Below are 19,218 nucleotides of genomic sequence, written 5' to 3' on the forward strand. Positions count from 1 at the left end.
ACTTTTTGTTGTTTTGTTTTGTTTTGCTTCATTCTAATATGAAATATTTTCAAAGCATAAACTATTCCATGACCATGTCATGTTTACAGTTTAGAAAATGATTTCAAAGTTTGATACAATTTGCCACATATTGATATTCATACCTTGCATCTTATTTGTTGCATTTTGACACAAATTTGGCAAAAGGAAACATGTTGTGGGTCACCGTCTACGTACCGTAGACCCTAGTCTACACAGATATGATCAGATGATAGCAAGCGCGTAGCCAGGATTTCATTTTAGGGGGGGCGGTAGTGAGCACGCGAAGCGTGCGAATCACTTAAAGAGCGCGCGAAGCGCGCTCCCTAGGGGGGTGGGTGCAGGGAGGGGGGAATTTCCCCCCTCCCGCGCGAAGCGCGGAAGCTTTGAAAGAAGACGATTCGTTGTACCTTTCTCGACTCATAATCCTTGTCTGAATTCTGTTTCCCCCCCCCCCCCTCTCGCGCGAAGCTTTGACGTTTCATTAAATTATTAGAGAAAGAAGACGATTCGTTGTACCTTTCCCGACTAATATTTCTTAATTTGAACTCAGTTTCCCCTTCCCGCGCGAAGCGCGGAAGCTTTGACGATTCATTGTACCGTTCTCGACTCCTTTTCTCTTTTTCTTCCTACGTCCTCTTTCTTTTTTTTCTTCTCTTTCTCTCTCTCTTTTTTTTTTGGCCGGCGTTTTGGGGGGGGCGACCGCCCCCACCGCCCCCCCCTGGCTACGCGCCTGGATGATAGAAATTTAAGTTCAATAAATTGGTAGGCAATTGAATTGGGCTTGGCGTGGGATGGGCTTGACGCGCGTTTCTGCGGAGAGCAAGATTTTGAGGAAATATCCTCCCAAGTCCAACCAGACAAAAACTTTTAAACAATCAAAGCAACCAAACACAACACAAGACAAACAACATCAACACAGTCAAAAGAAAAACAAAATAGATCATACGCGACTGCAGCATGAACAGTTGATTTAGTTCTGGTTATAGTTACAGCACGTGGTTTGGTCGTGGTTTGGTAGTGATGTCGCGTCATGTCGTGTGCTGCGCTCCGATCTCCGCGCCGCGCCCGGATGAAAGATGTCATCCCTCCACAGCTCAGAGTCAGAGCAGGCCCTGGAAGCTGGACTCCTAGTATGATGATACCGAGACTGAGAGTGCAGTAATTAGAGGCTGAGTGAAAGAGCTCAGATTGTCGCGTCCAGCTCATGGAGTCAAGCTTTTCATACATGATGGCTCAACTTACCCGTTAATAACGGTTGCCGATTGTGTTGATTTTCTCTTTCACAACACAAAGGAGCTAAAGCTAGAATAGACCGCCAACCAATCTTTAGAATTAGATACTGCACCGTCAACTAAACTAGCTCCGTACAGATTTTGCGAGCGATCGCGAGTACAGTAGTACGTCGCGTCTATATAGTGCTATAGTCTCAAGGATCCATCGCTAGCGCCGCGCACAGCGCGTGCAAAAATGTTTACAAACAAAAGACTGGTGCTCATTTTATATCACCAACAATGCACGGCAGGAACCATTCAACTTTAACGAGAAGGGTTATGTTGCATCAAATATTAATCCCCCACCCGGAAGTTCAACAAAACAACCAACAACACAGCAGAGCTTTACAATTTGTATTTCTGTCTAGGGCCTAGATATAGATTTGGAGTTTCTTAATTTGCCGGCTTTTGCACAATAATGGGAAATCCTAGCGATCAAATTATCCTTGCTACTGCTGGCTATGACCAAACCATTCGTTTCTGGCACGCACATACGGGTATCTGCCACCGCACTGTCCAGCATCAAGAATCGGTCAGTATTTTTTTAAAACAAATTGCGTTGTTGTGTACGATTTGTATGGGACGTTTTATTAAGGTTATAATCGGTCACTAAATACAGAGAAGACTCTAGAGGGGAGGGGTCGCGCAATGACAATGCCAGTGTGTGTTGGCACAGTCATGCTCATTAAATAACAAATAATAGTCTAGATCTATATCAATCTTGTTTAGTCTTTTGTCATGATGAATGTTCAAAACACAATTTAGCAGTCTAATTGTGATGAAAAACAGGAATTTTTGTAGAATGTTATTGTTATAGAATAGATTATGTAGACCTAGACTTGGCTCTATAAACTAAAATTGGGAGAGGGAGAGAGAGAGAAGTGGAAAGGGGTCTGCTAATAATGCCAAACCAATACTGTGACTAGTAAAATGTGGATGTGAAAGGTAGTTAGTTGTTGTTCTAGATCCAGTACTAGATCTAGACTCTAGATCTAGTTGTACATTTGTCAGTCAACATGTAATTTTAAAGTTATAACCAAGTATTCAAGTCACGTTTCAACAATCATACTTTGTCTTTAAAGTTAAACTCATGGGGGATCAATGCGTACTGCTTAGATTAGGCGTTGTTGCTGTATAGTAGGGAGGCCAATGCCCGGGCGTAAGGCTTCTACACCTACGATTTGTGCGCTCGTCGCCCACTTAAAAAAATTAGCAAAGGGAAAAAAATGATGTAAAAATAAAAATTGAAGAAAATAAGAAAAGAAAATACAATTATACATTTCACAACATACCTATAATCACGGATCTGTAACAGTCTTTCACCATTTGTTGACAATCTTGCAGATTTTGACGTTTTTTAATCCAATAATTGTGGTTGCAGACGACCTTGACGCACTCGCACCACCGACTAAGAAAATCCTAGAGGGCGTAGAGGTTTGCTCACTAAAAACCTTCTCATTGGCAGAAGGTAGACCCTAAAAATATGGGATCCGTTTTGAGTAAAGAACTTTTGATAGAGATCAACATTTCAGATGTTCACAATTGCCACTTCTAACAACTAGAAAATATAAAGAAAAAAGATTATATCTTTTTACATACAGATTTTTACAAACTGAACATTCGAAAGTAGATAGAGTACGATGTTTCTGTCAATCTTGCGTTGGTTTGAGCCCTATAGGTACATCCATCTCAAAATGAGAAGGAAAACAGTGAACAGTGACGTCATTGTTCGCGCCAAAAATAAAGGGTATTGCGACATAATCTGAGCTCCGGTCAGATCGTGCGCAAAGCGTAGTCTTATTTATAGACCCTAGTACCTTATTCTCACAGCACTAGATACGAGTGTCGTGCAGTAATGTATGAGAAGTGTTAAAAAAGATATTTCAGTAAAAAAAAAGTCTACGTGAGCAGTCTATACTCCAATTGAGAATTGAAATGAAAGCCATGATTTGAAGGTGTGTGTTGTATGATACATGGTTAGTGAGTGTGTATGTTACGTATAGCGAAAGGGAGAGAGAGAGAGAGAGAGAGTGAGAGAAATATTAGTACACGTACGTTGCATGCATGGATGTGCGCTATGATTGTGTTCGCTGCAAGATGGATGTTAATTGGACCTCGTAACTTCTCGATCGTTGATAATAAGGAATACTCATGAGGAAATCAAATTATTGGAATACACATCTAAGGTAAATATCAATGAATTATAAATATTTCTTTCCTGCCAATTTTGAAATCTATTCATCATTTTTGAACCATCGTCTTCGGCTCGTAGTAGTAGAAGATGTAATCGTTCGCACATTGATGGCTGGACTTCAGCCTGCATCGGGGCTTGCCTGTGTCGGTGGAGGGATCAACTAAGAAGAAGAAGGTACGTGTGCGACCGATTCAAGGCTAGCCGCTGTTGAGTGATTGCACTTTCGCGCGAAGTTTTAAACTTCATCATGAACTTTGTCCCTCGGGCCTGTCTAATTATGAACGTAACTCTGCGACATGAAATATAATTGTTTCAAGGCTCTTACGTACGGAAAGGCGTAGAAGGAAGCTCATAGGAACTAGCTGGATATCTCCTATTTGATGGAACTTCTGGAGTCGGCAGATGGGTGGATTTTCTTAGTGAAAGTAAATGCTTTCTTTTAATCTTAGTTTTAGTATAAACAAATTAGTAATTAAAAAGTTAGATTTGGGCATTGGCCTCCCTATGTATAGACATGATAGTTAGAGGGAGCAAGTAGCTGCAAGTAGTACAGTGGGGCTTTAAAGTCATTATTGTTTTCTTTTTGCTAACTTGCAGCAAGTCAATCACTTGGAAATCACCCCAGACAGGAGTCTATTAGCTGCTGCAGGTTAGTCATAATTCATTGTTTTGGTTTCATATTTCCATTATGAATTGATTTCCAGTTTATCTCTTATTCTCCTTGTACATTTCCACAATTTTGTTTTCCTTGTGCATGTAATGTAATCATCCGTAGGCGTATCATAGTAATTAGAAATAGACAGTAGGCCTACAGTGTCAGCCAATGTGTTTGTCGCCTTTTAAACAGAGTGCCCAAATTTATGAATATATAAATACCTGTAAGTCCATGTTTGTTGATAAACAAAATCAGTCATTTTTTACTTCACAATTTTTTTTTAGGGGGGGGGGGGCCCAAATTTGAAATTATGCGAGCCAAATATTGGTACGTAATGGTGACCAACAGTGACGTAATGCGGGGGGGGGGGGGGTTCGATGCAGGGAGGGGCGAGTTTCCCCCTCCCTCCTCCACGAACGCGGAAGTTTTGAAGTTTCATTAAATTATTAGAGAAATAAGACGATTCGTTGTACCGTTCTCAAAAATAATTCTTGTCTGAATTTAGTTTTTCCCCTCCCGCGCAAAGCGCGGAAAATTTTACGATTTATTAAATTATTACGATTCTTTGGAGAGTTCTCGACTCTTAATCCTCGTCTGAATTCAGGTTCCCTCCTCCCGCGCTTCGCGCGGAAGCTTTTTAAGTTTCCTTTAATCATTAGAGAAAGAAGACGATTCGTTGTACCGTTTTCGACTCTAATCCTCGCCTGAAATCTGTTTTCCCCCTTCCGCGCGAAGCGTGGAAGCTTTTACGATTCATTGAATCAGAGAAAGAAGACGATTCTTTATACCGTTCGCGAAAATAATCCTCGTCGCAATTTAGTTCCCCCTACATCACGCACGAATCATTCGAAAGAAGACGATTCGTTGTACAGTTCTCGACTCTTAATCCTCGTCCGAATTCAGGTTCCCCCCCCCTTTCCCGCGCAAAGCGCGGAAGCTTTTAAGTTCCATTAAGATTATGAGAGAAAGAAGACGATTGGCTGTACAGTTCTCGACTCTTAATCCTCGTCTGAATTCAGTTCCCCCCTCCCGCGCTAAGCGCGGAAGCTTTTACGTTTCATTAAATCATTCGAAAGAAGACGATTCTTTGGAGAGCTCTCGACTCTTAATCCTCGTCTGAATTCAGGTTCCCCCCCCCCTCTCGCGCGAAGCGCGGAAGCTTTTACGTTTCATTAAGTCATTACAGAAAGAAGACGATTCGTTGTACCGTTCTCGACTCTTAATCCTCGTCTGAATTCAGTCCCTCCCCCCCCCCTCCCGCGCGAAGCGCGGAAGCTTTTACGTTTCATTAAATCATTCGAAAGAAGACGATTCGTTGTACAGTTCTCGACTCTTAATCCTCGTCCAAATTCAGGTCCCCCCCCTTCCCGCGCGAAGCGCGGAAGTTTTTAATTTTCATTGAATCATTAGAGAAAGAAGACGATTCGTTGTACCGTACTCGAAAAATAATCCTCGTCGGAATATAGTTTCCCCTCCATCACGCGCGAAGCGCGGAAGCTTTTACGTTTCATTAATTTATTAAAGATTCGTATTACCGTTCTCGCCCTGAATCTTCGTCTGAATTCATCCCCCCCCCCTCCCGCGCGAAGAAGCTTTCAAGTTTCATAAGATTATGAGAGAAAGAAGACGATTGGCTGTACAGTTCTCGACTCTTTATCCTCGTCTGAAGCTTTGACGTTTCACAAGATTATGAGAGAAAGAAGACCCTCCCCTCCTGAGCGAAGCTTTGACGTTTCATTAAATTATTAGAGAAAGAAGACGATGCGTTTTACCGTTGTCTATACTCTTAATCCTTTTTTAAATGTGTTCTTTGTCTGCTCTTTTTTCTTCCTACGTCCTCTTCCGATTTGGGGGGACCGCCCCCCCCCCTGGCTACGCGCCTGCGGTCAGATAAACACATTTTGATACCTTGGCCGACCCCGCAAGCATTTAGGGGCTCGCCTTAGGGCCCCTGGTGGGTTCCAGGGGGCGAAGCCCCCCCCCCCCCAAATCAGGGGTTTTAGGCATTAAATTACCGTCAGATGAGCATCTAAGGGCCCGCCGTAGGGTCCTAAGTGGAATCCAGGGGCAGAGCCCCCGGGAGCTTAGGGGTTCTAGGCATTTAATCACAGTCAGATGAGCATATTTAGATGCCTCATTAATTTTTAACACTGGCAGTTAACTATTGTTTCTTTCTTGCTCTCATTCTATTTTATTTCTCTTTAATATACTTTTTCAAAAAAGTGGGGGGGGGGGGGGGGAGCTCGAGGCTCCCGATCCCCGTCCCACCTCGGGCCTGACATGTAGGAATCTCAAGAATCATATTTCTTGCCTGGCTGTAAATTTAGTAATTTGTCATTCTCCAACAAACACATACAAACGTATTTACTCAAAAGTGAGGAAAAATCTCGGAATTATGTCATTTCTTTCCCTTTCCTTCCTTCTCTCTTATTTTTTTTTATTGGGGGGGGGGGGTCAACAGCCTGGGAGGCAAGGCCCTTTCGACCCCCACCCCCTGATCTTCTTCTTCCCCCTTTTCTTTTTTTCTTTCTCTTCTTTCTTTCCCTTCTCTCCTCTTTCCCTTTCCCTTCTTTTCCTTTCTTCTCTCTTTTTTTTTTTTTTTTTTTTTGCGGGGGGGGGGGGGCCAAGGCCCGCTCGGCCCCCCCCTGGATCCGCGCCTGAGGTAGAGGGGGGCTTCATATTTTAGATATCTCAATGAAATTTTATGGATGTCCCATTTGCCTGGAGCAAATTTTATGATGTAAGCTTGGCTGAAATTCATACTTCAACCTAGAGATTTGTTTATGAGTTTAATGGATAATTGGATACAGTATTTCATCTCTCTCCTGTGGCAGTTGTGGTTATGTTTTATGTTACTTCTTTACAATTCGATTCCACAAGCATCTTTGTGAAAGATCAGATGCATCTAGAGTCACTAAAAATTCACCCTTATATGAAAATGAATTAAATACAAAATATACCTATATCAGAGGACTTTATCATATATTGTAGCTGATAATCTGATATTCATTTGAAAATGAGTGTATGTTGTTGTAGTTGTTGTAGTTTTATTAGCGTGTATCATTCATTAATGAATATTCACGCTGTACCATCATATTATTTTAAAACTTGCTTTCAGGTTACCAGCATATCCGCATGTACGATATCAACTCTGGGGACACGACACCAATCATCAACTATGAGGGCATTCCTAAGAACGTGACATCAGTAGGGTTCCAGGAGGAAGGTAAATGGATGTTCACTGGAGGAGAGGACTGCACTGCAAGGATATGGGACCTCAGGTGGGTTGGATCCCTGACATCAGGGTTGGGCGGTAAATACCAGTGGCGGTAATTACCGGCGGTAAATACCGGTAAATACCGTCCGGTAAATAAGATGTGCGTGCGGTAAATATGTAAAAAACGGGAAATATGATTTTAATTCTCTATTTATTAATAATTTTACTTGTTTATAGCCTCATAACTGAAAATATTGTTCTGAAATAATTAGCAGCACAGTACTCATAGTAGGAACACACAAACAGATTTATAAAATCCTCACTGCATACAAAATTGTACACACCCAAACAAATGGCATTTTGTGCATATGCTAATTATTAGGTATTCATGAATATGGTAATTAGCAACTGGGAACCAAAACCTTCATACAAGTTATGCTTACTTTTATTGTAAAGTTTAAGATATTTGAATCAAATCAGTGAAAATTTGAACAAAATCGGGCAAAGAATAAGGAAGTTAAAGCTTTTTGAAATGACTAGTCAATAGAGGGCGATATTCAAGTTGATGACATCATTTGTGGACAACTCTCCATGCCTTTTGTACATCAAATTTCATGTTTTTCCTTCTTTCTTGTGATTGAGATAATAGAATGCAAAATGATATTCTACTTCGCATGTTATGAAATCCAATCAAGAACACAAATAAATAGGAAAAAAACGAAAGACTTGTGAAATTTGATGTACAAAAGGCATGGAGAGTTGTCCACAAATGATGTCATCAAATTGAACATCGTCCTGTAGTGACTAGTCATTTTAAAAAGCTTTAACTTCCTTATTCCTTGCCCAATTTTGTTCAATTTTTCACTGATTTTATTTAAATATCTTGAACTTTACAATAAAATTAACATAGTATAAAGGTTTTGGTTCCCTTTAATGAAGAACATCATATCTAGATTAGGTGTATATTTGGTATCTTTTTCCTGTATTTTTTTCCAGCATTACATAATTACAGACATAGACAAACACACGAACAAACACACACACACACACACAAATAGTACACACAAGAGCAACCATACTCACCACCATTGTTATTATGTTCAAAATTGGACAATCCTTATGAACAAGTGAGTGGAAAAATATATTTCCCGGTAAAAAGTGGTAAATACCGGTAAAAAGCGGTAAATACCGGTAAATACCGCTTATTTCCCGGTGTCCGGGAAATAAGCCTCCGAAGCGGGAAATATGCCAACCCTGCCTGACATAGCGTTCATGTCCCTTTATGATATTACTCAGTTCTTTTATAGCACATGTCACATTATATAACATCCCTATATGCTTTCAAAGAGCTTTGGAAATTATTACCCTAGCTTTAGCTTAAAGGGAGACATGAGACACGGGACGTCGGCATTGACGTCAAATTCATTTTAAATAGATTTATTTAAAAAATTGAAATAATAATAAATGCAGAAAAGGTCAAATTATAAGAAATAAAGGTTTCAGACAAATCTGCTGAAGATTTTAGTAACTGTTCTAGTTTTGAAGTTGTGAAGATGAAGACTGAATTCCCAAAGTAAACACATTTTTAAAATCTTTCTCATTAGTCACCTGATAACTCTCGAATTCACTGACTTGTTTCTATTTATCCCCTCTTAAATCTGCATGATATCAGCGTGATCTTGCCCTTGAAGTAAGTTTTTTGTTGTACATATGGTGTCTGCTAAAGCGGGTTCAACTTTACAGGAAATTATCATAATTTTTTTTTTAATCCATCTACAGAGCACATAACTTACATTGCCAGAAGATCTTTCAGGTCAATGCCCCTGTAAACTGTGCTTGTCTACATCCAAACCAAGTAAGTGCAAAGCTATGAATCTGATTTTGATTGGTGTTTGTTTTATTTTACCTTTCCACTAATAAATAGTATCAATGATTTCTATAAATCTTCTTATTTGCTTTATATATACCTCTATCAGAAGATTTTATTATATTGTGTCTGACAGTTGTGATATACAAGTAAAAGTGGAATGAACAGCAGATTTGAAATTAACTGGAAAACAAAAAATAATATGACAACTCTTTCTTATTATTTCTTCAATTCATACTTTCTCAAAATATAGATAGAATCTCTTGTCAAGTCTGTTATTGCAGGGGGCATTAGCAAAATAATTTGCTCTATCTTGATTTGAGAGAAACTTTTGATTTTGACCTCCCTCCCCCTCCCCCTCCCCTGGCACAACTAATGACATTTAATAACATTTCACGTTCTTAATGTTTGCTTACATTTATTATTTTATGATTTCATCATCAGGGAGAGCTGATTGTGGGTGACCAGAGTGGGACAGTACACATATGGGATCTACGGAGCTGCCATAACGAACAACTGGTGAGTCAATATGTATTCTTAAGAGAGTAATTACTGTTGCTTTCTTCTATGGAAAGGTTGATTTGATCTAGCTTTTCTTCATGACCTATTTGTACATTCCTGTAGCCGGATGTCATTGTTGACTGAAATGATTGCCACGTTATCTGCATTAATCCCCCTGAAGGAAGCCCAAAGAACAAGCAAAAACATTGCCCAGGATGCACTCCCGTGTATAGGGAATAGAGATGCTTACTCCAGGTATGTAAATTTGAACAAGCAATTCAGTCATTCTGATAGTCTCGTGAGGGGTTTAGAAAGGTATTTATGGGAGCTTTGAGCAGTTTAGCTCTGTGAAGCGACTAAAGAGCATAGGAAATTAAAGTCATTTCAAGGAAATTCCATCGGATCCAAAAAGAGCTCTTGTGTAATAAGTGTTTAACACTGCTCCTAAGCATGCAGTACACTCTTTCGTTTATTCATTCCGTTCTTGCATTGATTCATTCAGGTTCCAGAGCAGAATTCCTCCATCCAGTCGATAGCCATAGACCCTGAGGCGACCCATATGGCAGCCGTCAACAACAAGGGTAACTGCTACGTCTGGAGGATCACCCAGGGTCAGGGTGACGGCGCCCTCTCGCAGCTCCATCCCAAGACAAAGATTCCCGCTCATAAGAAGTATGGCCTCAAGTGCAAGTTCAGCCCAGACTGCACGTAAGTGGAGACATAACTCTTTTAGAATTTGTCCGTTTTTAAGGAAAGAAAAGATGACCATTGCATATGGTTATCTCTGGAGATGCCCCACCCAGAAAGGATGAACGAATGGATGGTTATACGAAACATGCTCTGGTAGAATTGCTCTGCAATCAATGTCCTACACTGACCAAATAAATCACTTTAAGCCTGGACCCTGCACCTAATCTTAAAGGAAACCTCACCCCAAGAAATAATTTTACTTATTCTGAGAGATTCATTATATTCTTGCCCATTAATCTACAAGATTCCCCACCAAAGAGTATGAGAGAGGCATAAAGCAAGAATAATGTGTCAGCGGATCTGAATACCAGTAGATAGTTGCTTCATAAAGGATTGTATTTTGGTGTTCAAAATTTGCACGATAAATTTATCTTCCTGAAGTTTAAAACCTGACCCATGACTGGATTTTTATGAAATTTTCCCCCAAAGGTTACTAGCGACCACATCGGGAGATAAATCGGTGCGTATCTGGAGGACGGCAGACTTCTCTCTAATGCAAACGTTGAGTGTCGACATGCAACAATGGGTATGGGACTGTGCATTCTCGTCAGATTCACAGTATGTAGTCACAGGTAAGGGTTCCATGATGTGTTCACACATAGTCATTTTTTTTCCTTTCTTCTAACCCATTTTATATAACAAGAGCCCACATCCTGTGGAGCCTACAAAATATACCAGAAGCATGAGCAAAACTTAGTCTCCTTTTTTTGCTTTTCTCTATTGGATTGTAATGTAATTCTTGGCAACAATGAAAAAAATTGCTGTTCTTCAATACAAATAGAAAAACTTCTGACCATCTATTCTGTACAGATTGAATACTTTTTAAGTCAAAAACTGTTCAATTAAAGGAAAAATATACCAGTGTTGTCAAATTTAAGAAAAGCCGATAATATAAACCTGTTAAAAATCCCAGTCCTAAATATGATTATTCCATCAAGGACTAGGATTTTTGGACGGTTTCATGAATCACCAATTCTTCTTAAATCTGGCCAAACTGATCTTTTTCCCTATTTTTTTAAATTTATGTTTTATTGATCATTCGTAATCATATTTTTACAAACATTCATAGGAGCGATTACAGTTAAAACAAAAATTCAGTTGCGTTGATACACTATTCCAAACATAGATCTGAAATTAAATAAAAAATATAAGAAAGTATGTCAATTATTTGGCTCAAAATGTGAAAAAATGACAACATTTTGATATGAGAATACTATTTTAAAATTTAATTTGTTGGAGTTTCAGAAGCTGGAGTTTGATACCAATGTTGACACGATTTGATTATTTCTTTCTCTTCCCAGCATCATCTGACAGGACAGCTCGGTTATGGAGCATAGCGGAAGGCGAGGTCAAACGAGAGTTCAACGGTCATCAGAAGGCCATTACCTCGCTAGCTTTCTGTGACAACATCACCACATAGACTCACCACTTACACTGCTCATGCACTGTGATGCAATCACTGTCAAGATGTATAGATGCCATGAGATTTGTCGTGGAAAACTTTGTGGTGTTCAAGCGATTACATGATAATTTCGACCGAGTGATTGTGATGAGCATATATCACCTGTACAAATGATGTTAGATATCTGGGCCCATCTTTAATACAAAGAGTTGATATCAATTGCACCTATGTACATAGGAGATAGGAGACTGCAAACTTGCTATTGATTGAAGGCAATCGCAACTCTTTGTAAGATGGGGCCCTGGACAGCTGTGGTGCTTGGAGACTTCTTTTTCTCAAAATAGTACCGCCATGGTGTGGACAGCAGTATGTGTTGAACTGTATTATACATGTACACAGTTTTCATCTGTGGTTTATTCTGTGATTCTGTGATTTATAAAATGAAGATATATATTTTGTTTTTTGTCCTTAATCTATTCCATGAAAGTGTAGTGTGGTGTAGGGTCAACACACTATAGTCAGGTGTAAACTTTTAAGCACAACACTGGTCTTTTTTCTGACTTGGTTTTCAATACAGATCGATCAATTGATCTTATTTACTGGGTGTAAACCACACATATGTTTAAATAACACTGGTCTTGTTGGGCCCCTCTTACTATTTAGTTGACAGAAAAGTTTGCAGAACTCAACTTTAATTTCTTTTTCAAGACATCGGCTTCATGCTTATGAGAATTTTCTGGATTGTCCAAAGTATGAACCAAGCATGAAGATCCAGGCACGAAATTGTGCAGAACTGTATCGATAAGTTGCCTTTTTACTTTATTTCATGCAAAAAAAAGGGAAAATATGAAATAATTCATATGGTATTTTTCAAGGTTATACACCACTATATCAACAATTATGACTTTTATAATTACTCACATAATATATCCAGAGCTCATTAGATTAAGTATCTCTGCATTGTATAGATGTCTAAAATATTCAAACAATATACAGATGTTCACAAAATGTGCAATTTATCTTTTTTATGTCCTATTTTGTAAAGAAAAAGATAATGCAAACATTCTGTTGGGGTAATTTTTTTTTTTTCTTCTTCTTTTTTGCTGCAAAGAAAGGGCTCTGAGTTTTGAAAATGATGAGAACTTTAAAAAACTCTACACAACTGCAGACAGTTTTACCCTACCCATTTCTACCCAATAGTACATTTGTCAATATTTTTCTTGAGCATCAACAAGGCGAATAGAGAGAGGGAAACATATGGTTTATATGTTACCCGGGATATCAAAGTTAATCTAGATATGGTAGATATGATTTAAAATTAAAAGTTAATGTATCGGACAGGTTTAGATTGACCATTTTGACGGGGGAAGTGTAATTCTTGACTTCAGTCTTACCAGTAAATCAAATTTGAGCGTATCATAGGTGCTGTCTGTTTTTTGACTAAATTTCAATTGATGCCAATTTCACTCTCAATACTTTATTAATTTGTTTCACTTTTCCTTGAAGTCAAGTTTTAAAAGGACCCAATTACCTCTTGTCTTGGGCATTAAGACGATACGATAGGCAGTAGATTCATGTGATTAGTGTAGTAAGTATATTGTAGTTCATTATGTCTATTGTCAATATGATTGAAGTAATGATAAATATAAACCTGTTGCAGGTGAACTTGTACAAAGAACTGTAAATAAAGATTATGATGAAATGACACGATACTGATGCAGTCTCTCCTGTTTTTTTTTTTACCTATAAAATCCAGATGTTATCGTCTTTAGTTTGATGGAATGAATATCAAAGCTTGGCAACAATTTGGTCTGAATTTTGCTATTTAATATCTGAAGTATGAGGATTTAAACTTTTTATTTTACAATGATAACATCTACATAATATTCACACAAATATGTACATACATATACATGTAATTGAACTACATTCTATACAAGCAAAACAATTATCATGGTTTAGAAAACACATCTGGTGTATGCATTGCAAACTTCTATTTTTGGGAAAAGCTCAATAAAAGGGGCTTATTCATAAACAGTCATTGAATGATCACACTTTTCAGCCATCTCATTAAAATATGATTCAAATTTAGCCTGGAACGTGTTACTAATATAGACATGTTTTTGAAACAGGTACTTTAGTACTAAACAAGATTTCCAGTATGTGTTCCACTCCCATTGCTTCATTTCAGGAAAGTTGCATCCAATAGATTTAGGATTTTGCACGAGTACAATTTCATGTATTACAATGCATAAAGCTGCGCACTGATTCTAACAAAGAAAGTTGCACTATCTTTCAAATATAGTATATACAGAGACTGAAAATCACTGATTGGTATAAATGTATGATGTGACCTATCTAGGTCATCAAAAGAATCTTGTTTGGATTCCCATGCAGGAAAATATCTACGGCCAGGATATCACATCAAGTTTTAAAATGACATGGTAGTTTGGATCTCAGAAAACTGTTAAAAAGAACTATACGTTAGAAGTATACCATACATCTAATAAACAGTTGCTGCAAAGAATGAAAGGATAAATTGTCAAAACAGTTTAATGACATTGATTAACAATGAAGGCATTGATAGTAATCAATTGTTGTACAGCGCATAAAACATGAAATCCCTGTCTCGATACAGTTTGGAAAAAGGTACCCTAGATTCAGCTCTTGCTGCCACTGTGCATAATATTTCATTACAAGGGATACCTCTTACAAGTTAGCCATTCACTGCACCTGGATCGAGAGTGGCAACGGTAGATGCAAGTCTTCCCAAAGGACATCAGTAGCATGCCAAAGCTGCAAAACTTCCCATGTTCAAAACACTTGACTTTCCAGCACCAGTATAACCCATCCAATCATGATTCTTGATTAATTGCATTCTCACGCCGAATTAAATCAGGATTAATAATTGATTAAGAAATATGCCAACCCTGCTACACTCAATAACAAGTCATAAAGGATTACAAATAATCTGAGTTACACTACTATGAAGAAGAAATATGCTGTCACTACACATGAATCAGTCACAATATTTACAAATAATATATATCTACAAGACTTGATAGTAATTTTAGGATGAAAAGGCAGCTCTATCACGATGCTATCGTCTTCATCACTTCCACTCTCTCTTGGTACAGCTTGTAGTACGCATTAGCCAGGTAGTAGAATGGTGCATCGGTGTTGTTTTGCTCCTTCTGTATAGAACGAATGAGTAAAATGAGTGTTTAATCAGAGAGAATTACTTAAGGCTCTCAACAATGCACTAAAATATGATGGAATTACCTATTGTTATCGATTAAAAGTTTAAATTTCATTCATGCATATTGGGTGTTGAGGTGTGCAAAATTTTGAAACACCTGCAATAAGGATCACTATCACTCACAGTAAGTTTTGGTGAACTGCTTTACATGACAAATATGTGAATAATATCTAGGTGGGGATGTTAGGAAATTCTGATATTCAACTCATCAATCCTTCCTACGCTGGCTACCCTTCTGAAAACTATCCATCGTGGCAGAATATGCAGAAATGAAGAAAACAGCTCATCATAACTGAGTTTAGCTGGTCCATGAAAGCTAAGCTAGGCGCACCAAAAATTTCCGATCCATGTACATGTTCTATTCGTAGCTGTATAGAATTTAAGCTTACACAGTCCCAATGATTGGGACAAGTCCGATAGGATTCAGAAACATGGTTGAGGTTGATACTCACAGCAGAACACTCAAAGTACTCCAGTCCTTTGCCCTTGGCAAACTCTTCAGCCTTGTTCCTCTCCACGACCCTGCGTCCTTCAAGGTCCGTCTTGTTGGCTACAAATACACCTGTCAAAATGCATAAAAGTATGAGAGTTGTAAATGAATTATTAACGGTCATATAAATAAGAGGTATGCATTTGCTAGAATGAAACTTGAACAGAATAGCTTGAATCTATGTTTCATCTTTGTATAATAACAATTATAATAAAACTTCAGAAAAGTGTGCTATTGACTATTTCTAACAAATATCATGTACCACCGATCCTGCTAAAGAACTCTGATTGTGCACTTAAAACTTAAAATTGTTCAACATTTGAAGTATATATTTTTTTTGATACTGGTTCAGGGCTTCACACCAAATTTTTTAAAAGGGGGTCCAGAACAAAATTTTGTTATAGTTTGTATGTATGAGCCCTATATAAAATGTGATTATTATTATTATTATTATTATTATTATTATTATTTTATTTTTATTTATTTATTTTTTTTTTTTTTTTGGGGGGGGGGGGGGGGGGTCCAGACTTTTATATAAGGGTGTTATTGAACCTGTCATGGTAATATTCCTGTGCAATTTTTTTACTGCACATCTCAAGTTATTTTTGTTTGTGTATATGTTTAATTGTATGAGATATACCAACAGCATGGTGGCCTCTACTTCAACAGAAGAAAAAGAAGAAAAATATCATACCTGGAATGTGTTGTCCGGCTTTGGCCTTGACTCGTTCCACCCAGCGATTGCAAGCCATGAAACTGTTCTCATTCGTCACATCCATCACCACCATCATGACAGAGGGGTGTTCCCACTTCAGAGGAGGTAGAGAAAGAGAGAGTACCGATATATCATCTTCTTTACCAATCATCAAGATGCAATGTGTTGCATATATTAGTAGTGCCATGTCATGGATGTGCATGGAGAAAACTGTTGAACTTCATAGCATTTTAACATTTAGAATGATAAAGAGTTTCTTTTCATGCAGATAACGTATTTTATAGGTGAGACTTTAAAACAAATAAACACTGTTGCACGATGAAAGGATATAAAGACCTAAAGAAAGGAAGGTTTAACAAGAAAGATGGGGGGGGGGGGGGTAGACATTTTGTATTAGGAAGAATATCCAAGACGCTTTGCAAGATGCGCTACATGTACTTACTGCTTGCTGTGCGTAATCAGAGTACGTCTCTTTGCCTGCCGTATCGTAGATATACAGCTCCTTAACAAGACAAAAACAGAAGATTGACATTAGTAATCAAAGAAACTGTAGCAAATAATAATTTAATATAAGGAAGTGAATGACATTATTATTATCATTTTATTTGGCACTTTCAAAAGAAACAAATCAGGAATCAATATACAATGTACATAGGACATAATGAATACATACAATAATTTGACACTTGCGCACCCGAGCAGGATTAATGTCATGTCACCCAAAGGGGTATGAGAGCTGGGAAATTACTTTTCCCTATTTCTTAGCAGAGCTCACCAGCCCTTTTCTGGGCTCCTATTCCTTTGAAAGAATTACATGGTGTAACCCTGAAACTTTAGTACAATTATAATCTCTCTTTACTTGATGTAGGTAACAGTGTGTAGGTAACAATGTTTAAGTTAATGTCGTTTCATACATACCACTGTGTCATTTGTGTCTGGAATACTGATGTTCTTGACACACAGTTCTACTCCAACCGTCTTCAATTACAAAGGGAGAGAGAGAGAGAGAGAGAGAGAGAGAGAGAGGGAAGAGAGAGAGAGAGAGAGGGAGGAGAGAGAAAAATAAAATAATGATAAATGTGATCAGACAGAAAAAACATGTTCATCAATTGGACAAAAATGTTTAGTATCATTAAAAAAGTATATTTAAGCATTACTGGCATATTATCGAACTAGACAAGTACTTGCACAAAATACTTTTCAAATTCTGGAAAAGACAACGTTTAAAAGTATCATATGAAAAAGTCACTGTAGTAATCCAATCATCAGTATTATTACTAGTTTACTACCATCATCACCATCATGTCCTTCATTAATGTCTTTAATATAGTTTTCTATTTTTAACTTTTTTTTCTACTATGCAACGTAATTATGTAAACCATGCATTTACCGACAGAAAATACTTCTACAGTTAAGAATGATACCGATTGTTTTTTAATTAATGTATTTTTTGAAAAAATGTATCATGACAGCTATAATTAAAACGATTCCTATCAAAACTGAAATACATTACCGGTAAGCTAGCTGAACTACAAAATCAAAAGTTAAACATAAATCAAACACTGTCGACTGTCTATAATATTTACCATTGAATAACCCTTTGGAAAATGTGCACCATCGCTGTGAAAGACCTGGGTCAACGCACTCTTACCGACAGCCGAATCCCCTGCAAGATAAATGTGTTATGTGAAGGTGGATGAATCAAATTTTACTACATTTAGAGATCGAAATTCATAAGGAAATGGGATTATGCCAAGAATAATAACTGGATTGGTCACTCTAATACATTAAGATGAACAGAACCTACAAGCGAAAAATTCTTTTTGCATGGTATCCTATTCCTGGAACAAAGGAATATTTAATCTAAAAATGGAAGGCAAAAATTGAAATAATTGTCAAAACATTGACAAATTGATTTCTTAAGACATCTTTTCCTTCTTCTTACCTGTCCCTTACTGCTTCCCTGTTGACATCACTCTTAATTTGTATGTACTCTTATTGTTTCTCTCTATACCACACTGTTTGTCTTTTCCCTTTTACTTCTAGATCTAGAACTTATTCTACTTCTCTTTCAATCTCTTTTCTTTTCCAACCTATTAAAGGGAAATAAGGAAGGAGAATAAAAAACAAGAAAAAGTCATATGTTCTTTTAACAATCTCCTTTATTTTCCTTTTCTTTCATGTTTTTTCTTCTTTCTTCTTCAGTTCATCATGTTCTTTGATATAAACTTATCTCATTTCATTTTTGTACTTCAACTTTGTCTTCCGACTCTTACTCTTCCTTTCTCTTGTTCGGTACGTTTCTTCTTCTGCCTCGCTTGTTCAGTCTAGTTCTATGGGGAGGTGGAATCCCCCATAGACATTAGGTCTACATGCAATAAAGTATGAACTGCTACGTACAAAATGTATGTGTGTGTGTGCAGTGGCTTATTTCATGAAAATGCACTTCTTCTCCCTTTTCTGCATTCTTTAGTCCTAGATCTAGAGTCCTAGACCTTGATCTAGTTATTCTATTTCCTTAGATATTCTTTGATCTTCTTTGAATCTGTGTTACAATTTATTTTTCTTCTGCTTCTCGTTCTCCTTCTATCCTCATTTTCCTTTTTCTCATTCCATTCGTCTGCTTGCGAAACACCAACTGGACAACTACAAAATTACACAACACAAAATTAAGTATTCGGGACTGCACTGATGCATATTTTATTCAGGACGAACATCAACACAACACTACACGAAGCTAATGTTCACGTTAATTCCACGATATTACATAATCAACAATCAATGTGTTACTCACCGACTATGAGACATTTTGCTCTTAAAGTAACAGGCATTTTGGAAAAGAATGTGAAAATGTATCCCTGACAACACAACGCCGA

At 37.8% G+C, this 19,218-nt stretch overlaps 2 protein-coding genes across 2 annotated transcripts; one reads left to right on the top strand and one right to left on the bottom strand.

Annotated features, from left to right (window-relative positions):
* The first annotated feature begins 1,590 nt into the window (after positions 1-1,590).
* On the top strand, positions 1,591-13,590 carry LOC115918587 (target of rapamycin complex subunit lst8-like). The gene is made up of 8 exons (XM_030984398.1): positions 1,591-1,824; positions 4,084-4,135; positions 7,260-7,422; positions 9,138-9,213; positions 9,670-9,744; positions 10,229-10,434; positions 10,906-11,048; positions 11,778-13,590. Exons 1-8 carry the CDS (start codon positions 1,711-1,713, stop codon positions 11,894-11,896), a joined length of 948 nt encoding a protein of 315 aa, XP_030840258.1. The 5' UTR covers positions 1,591-1,710; the 3' UTR covers positions 11,897-13,590.
* Positions 13,591-13,683: 93 nt separating this feature from the next.
* On the bottom strand, positions 13,684-19,218 carry LOC581182 (intraflagellar transport protein 27 homolog). The gene is made up of 7 exons (XM_781196.5): positions 19,137-19,218; positions 17,929-18,008; positions 17,261-17,320; positions 16,785-16,844; positions 16,322-16,436; positions 15,590-15,699; positions 13,684-15,072 (listed from the first exon to the last, which is right to left on the bottom strand). Exons 1-7 carry the CDS (start codon positions 19,171-19,173, stop codon positions 14,971-14,973), a joined length of 564 nt encoding a protein of 187 aa, XP_786289.1. The 5' UTR covers positions 19,174-19,218; the 3' UTR covers positions 13,684-14,970.

The sequence above is a fragment of the Strongylocentrotus purpuratus genome, unplaced genomic scaffold (assembly GCF_000002235.5).
Source record: "Strongylocentrotus purpuratus isolate Spur 01 unplaced genomic scaffold, Spur_5.0 spur5_scaffold_14, whole genome shotgun sequence".
Classification (NCBI taxonomy): domain Eukaryota; kingdom Metazoa; phylum Echinodermata; class Echinoidea; order Camarodonta; family Strongylocentrotidae; genus Strongylocentrotus; species Strongylocentrotus purpuratus.

Bases quoted from the DNA above. Each gene is read 5' to 3' on its own strand.
- LOC115918587 (XM_030984398.1), top strand. From the start codon at position 1,711: ATGGGAAATCCTAGCGATCAAATTATCCTTGCTACTGCTGGCTATGAC. The intron at 7,423-9,137 runs GTGGGTTGGATC...ATCCATCTACAG, and splicing joins GCAAGGATATGGGACCTCAG to AGCACATAACTTACATTGCC. The intron at 9,214-9,669 runs GTAAGTGCAAAG...TTTCATCATCAG, and splicing joins CTTGTCTACATCCAAACCAA to GGAGAGCTGATTGTGGGTGA.
- LOC581182 (XM_781196.5), bottom strand. From the start codon at position 19,173: ATGCCTGTTACTTTAAGAGCAAAATGTCTCATAGTCG. The intron at 17,321-17,928 runs GTAAATATTATA...TTGTAATTGAAG, and splicing joins TTCCAAAGGGTTATTCAATG to ACGGTTGGAGTAGAACTGTG. The intron at 16,845-17,260 runs GTATGTATGAAA...TGTCTTGTTAAG, and splicing joins CAGACACAAATGACACAGTG to GAGCTGTATATCTACGATAC.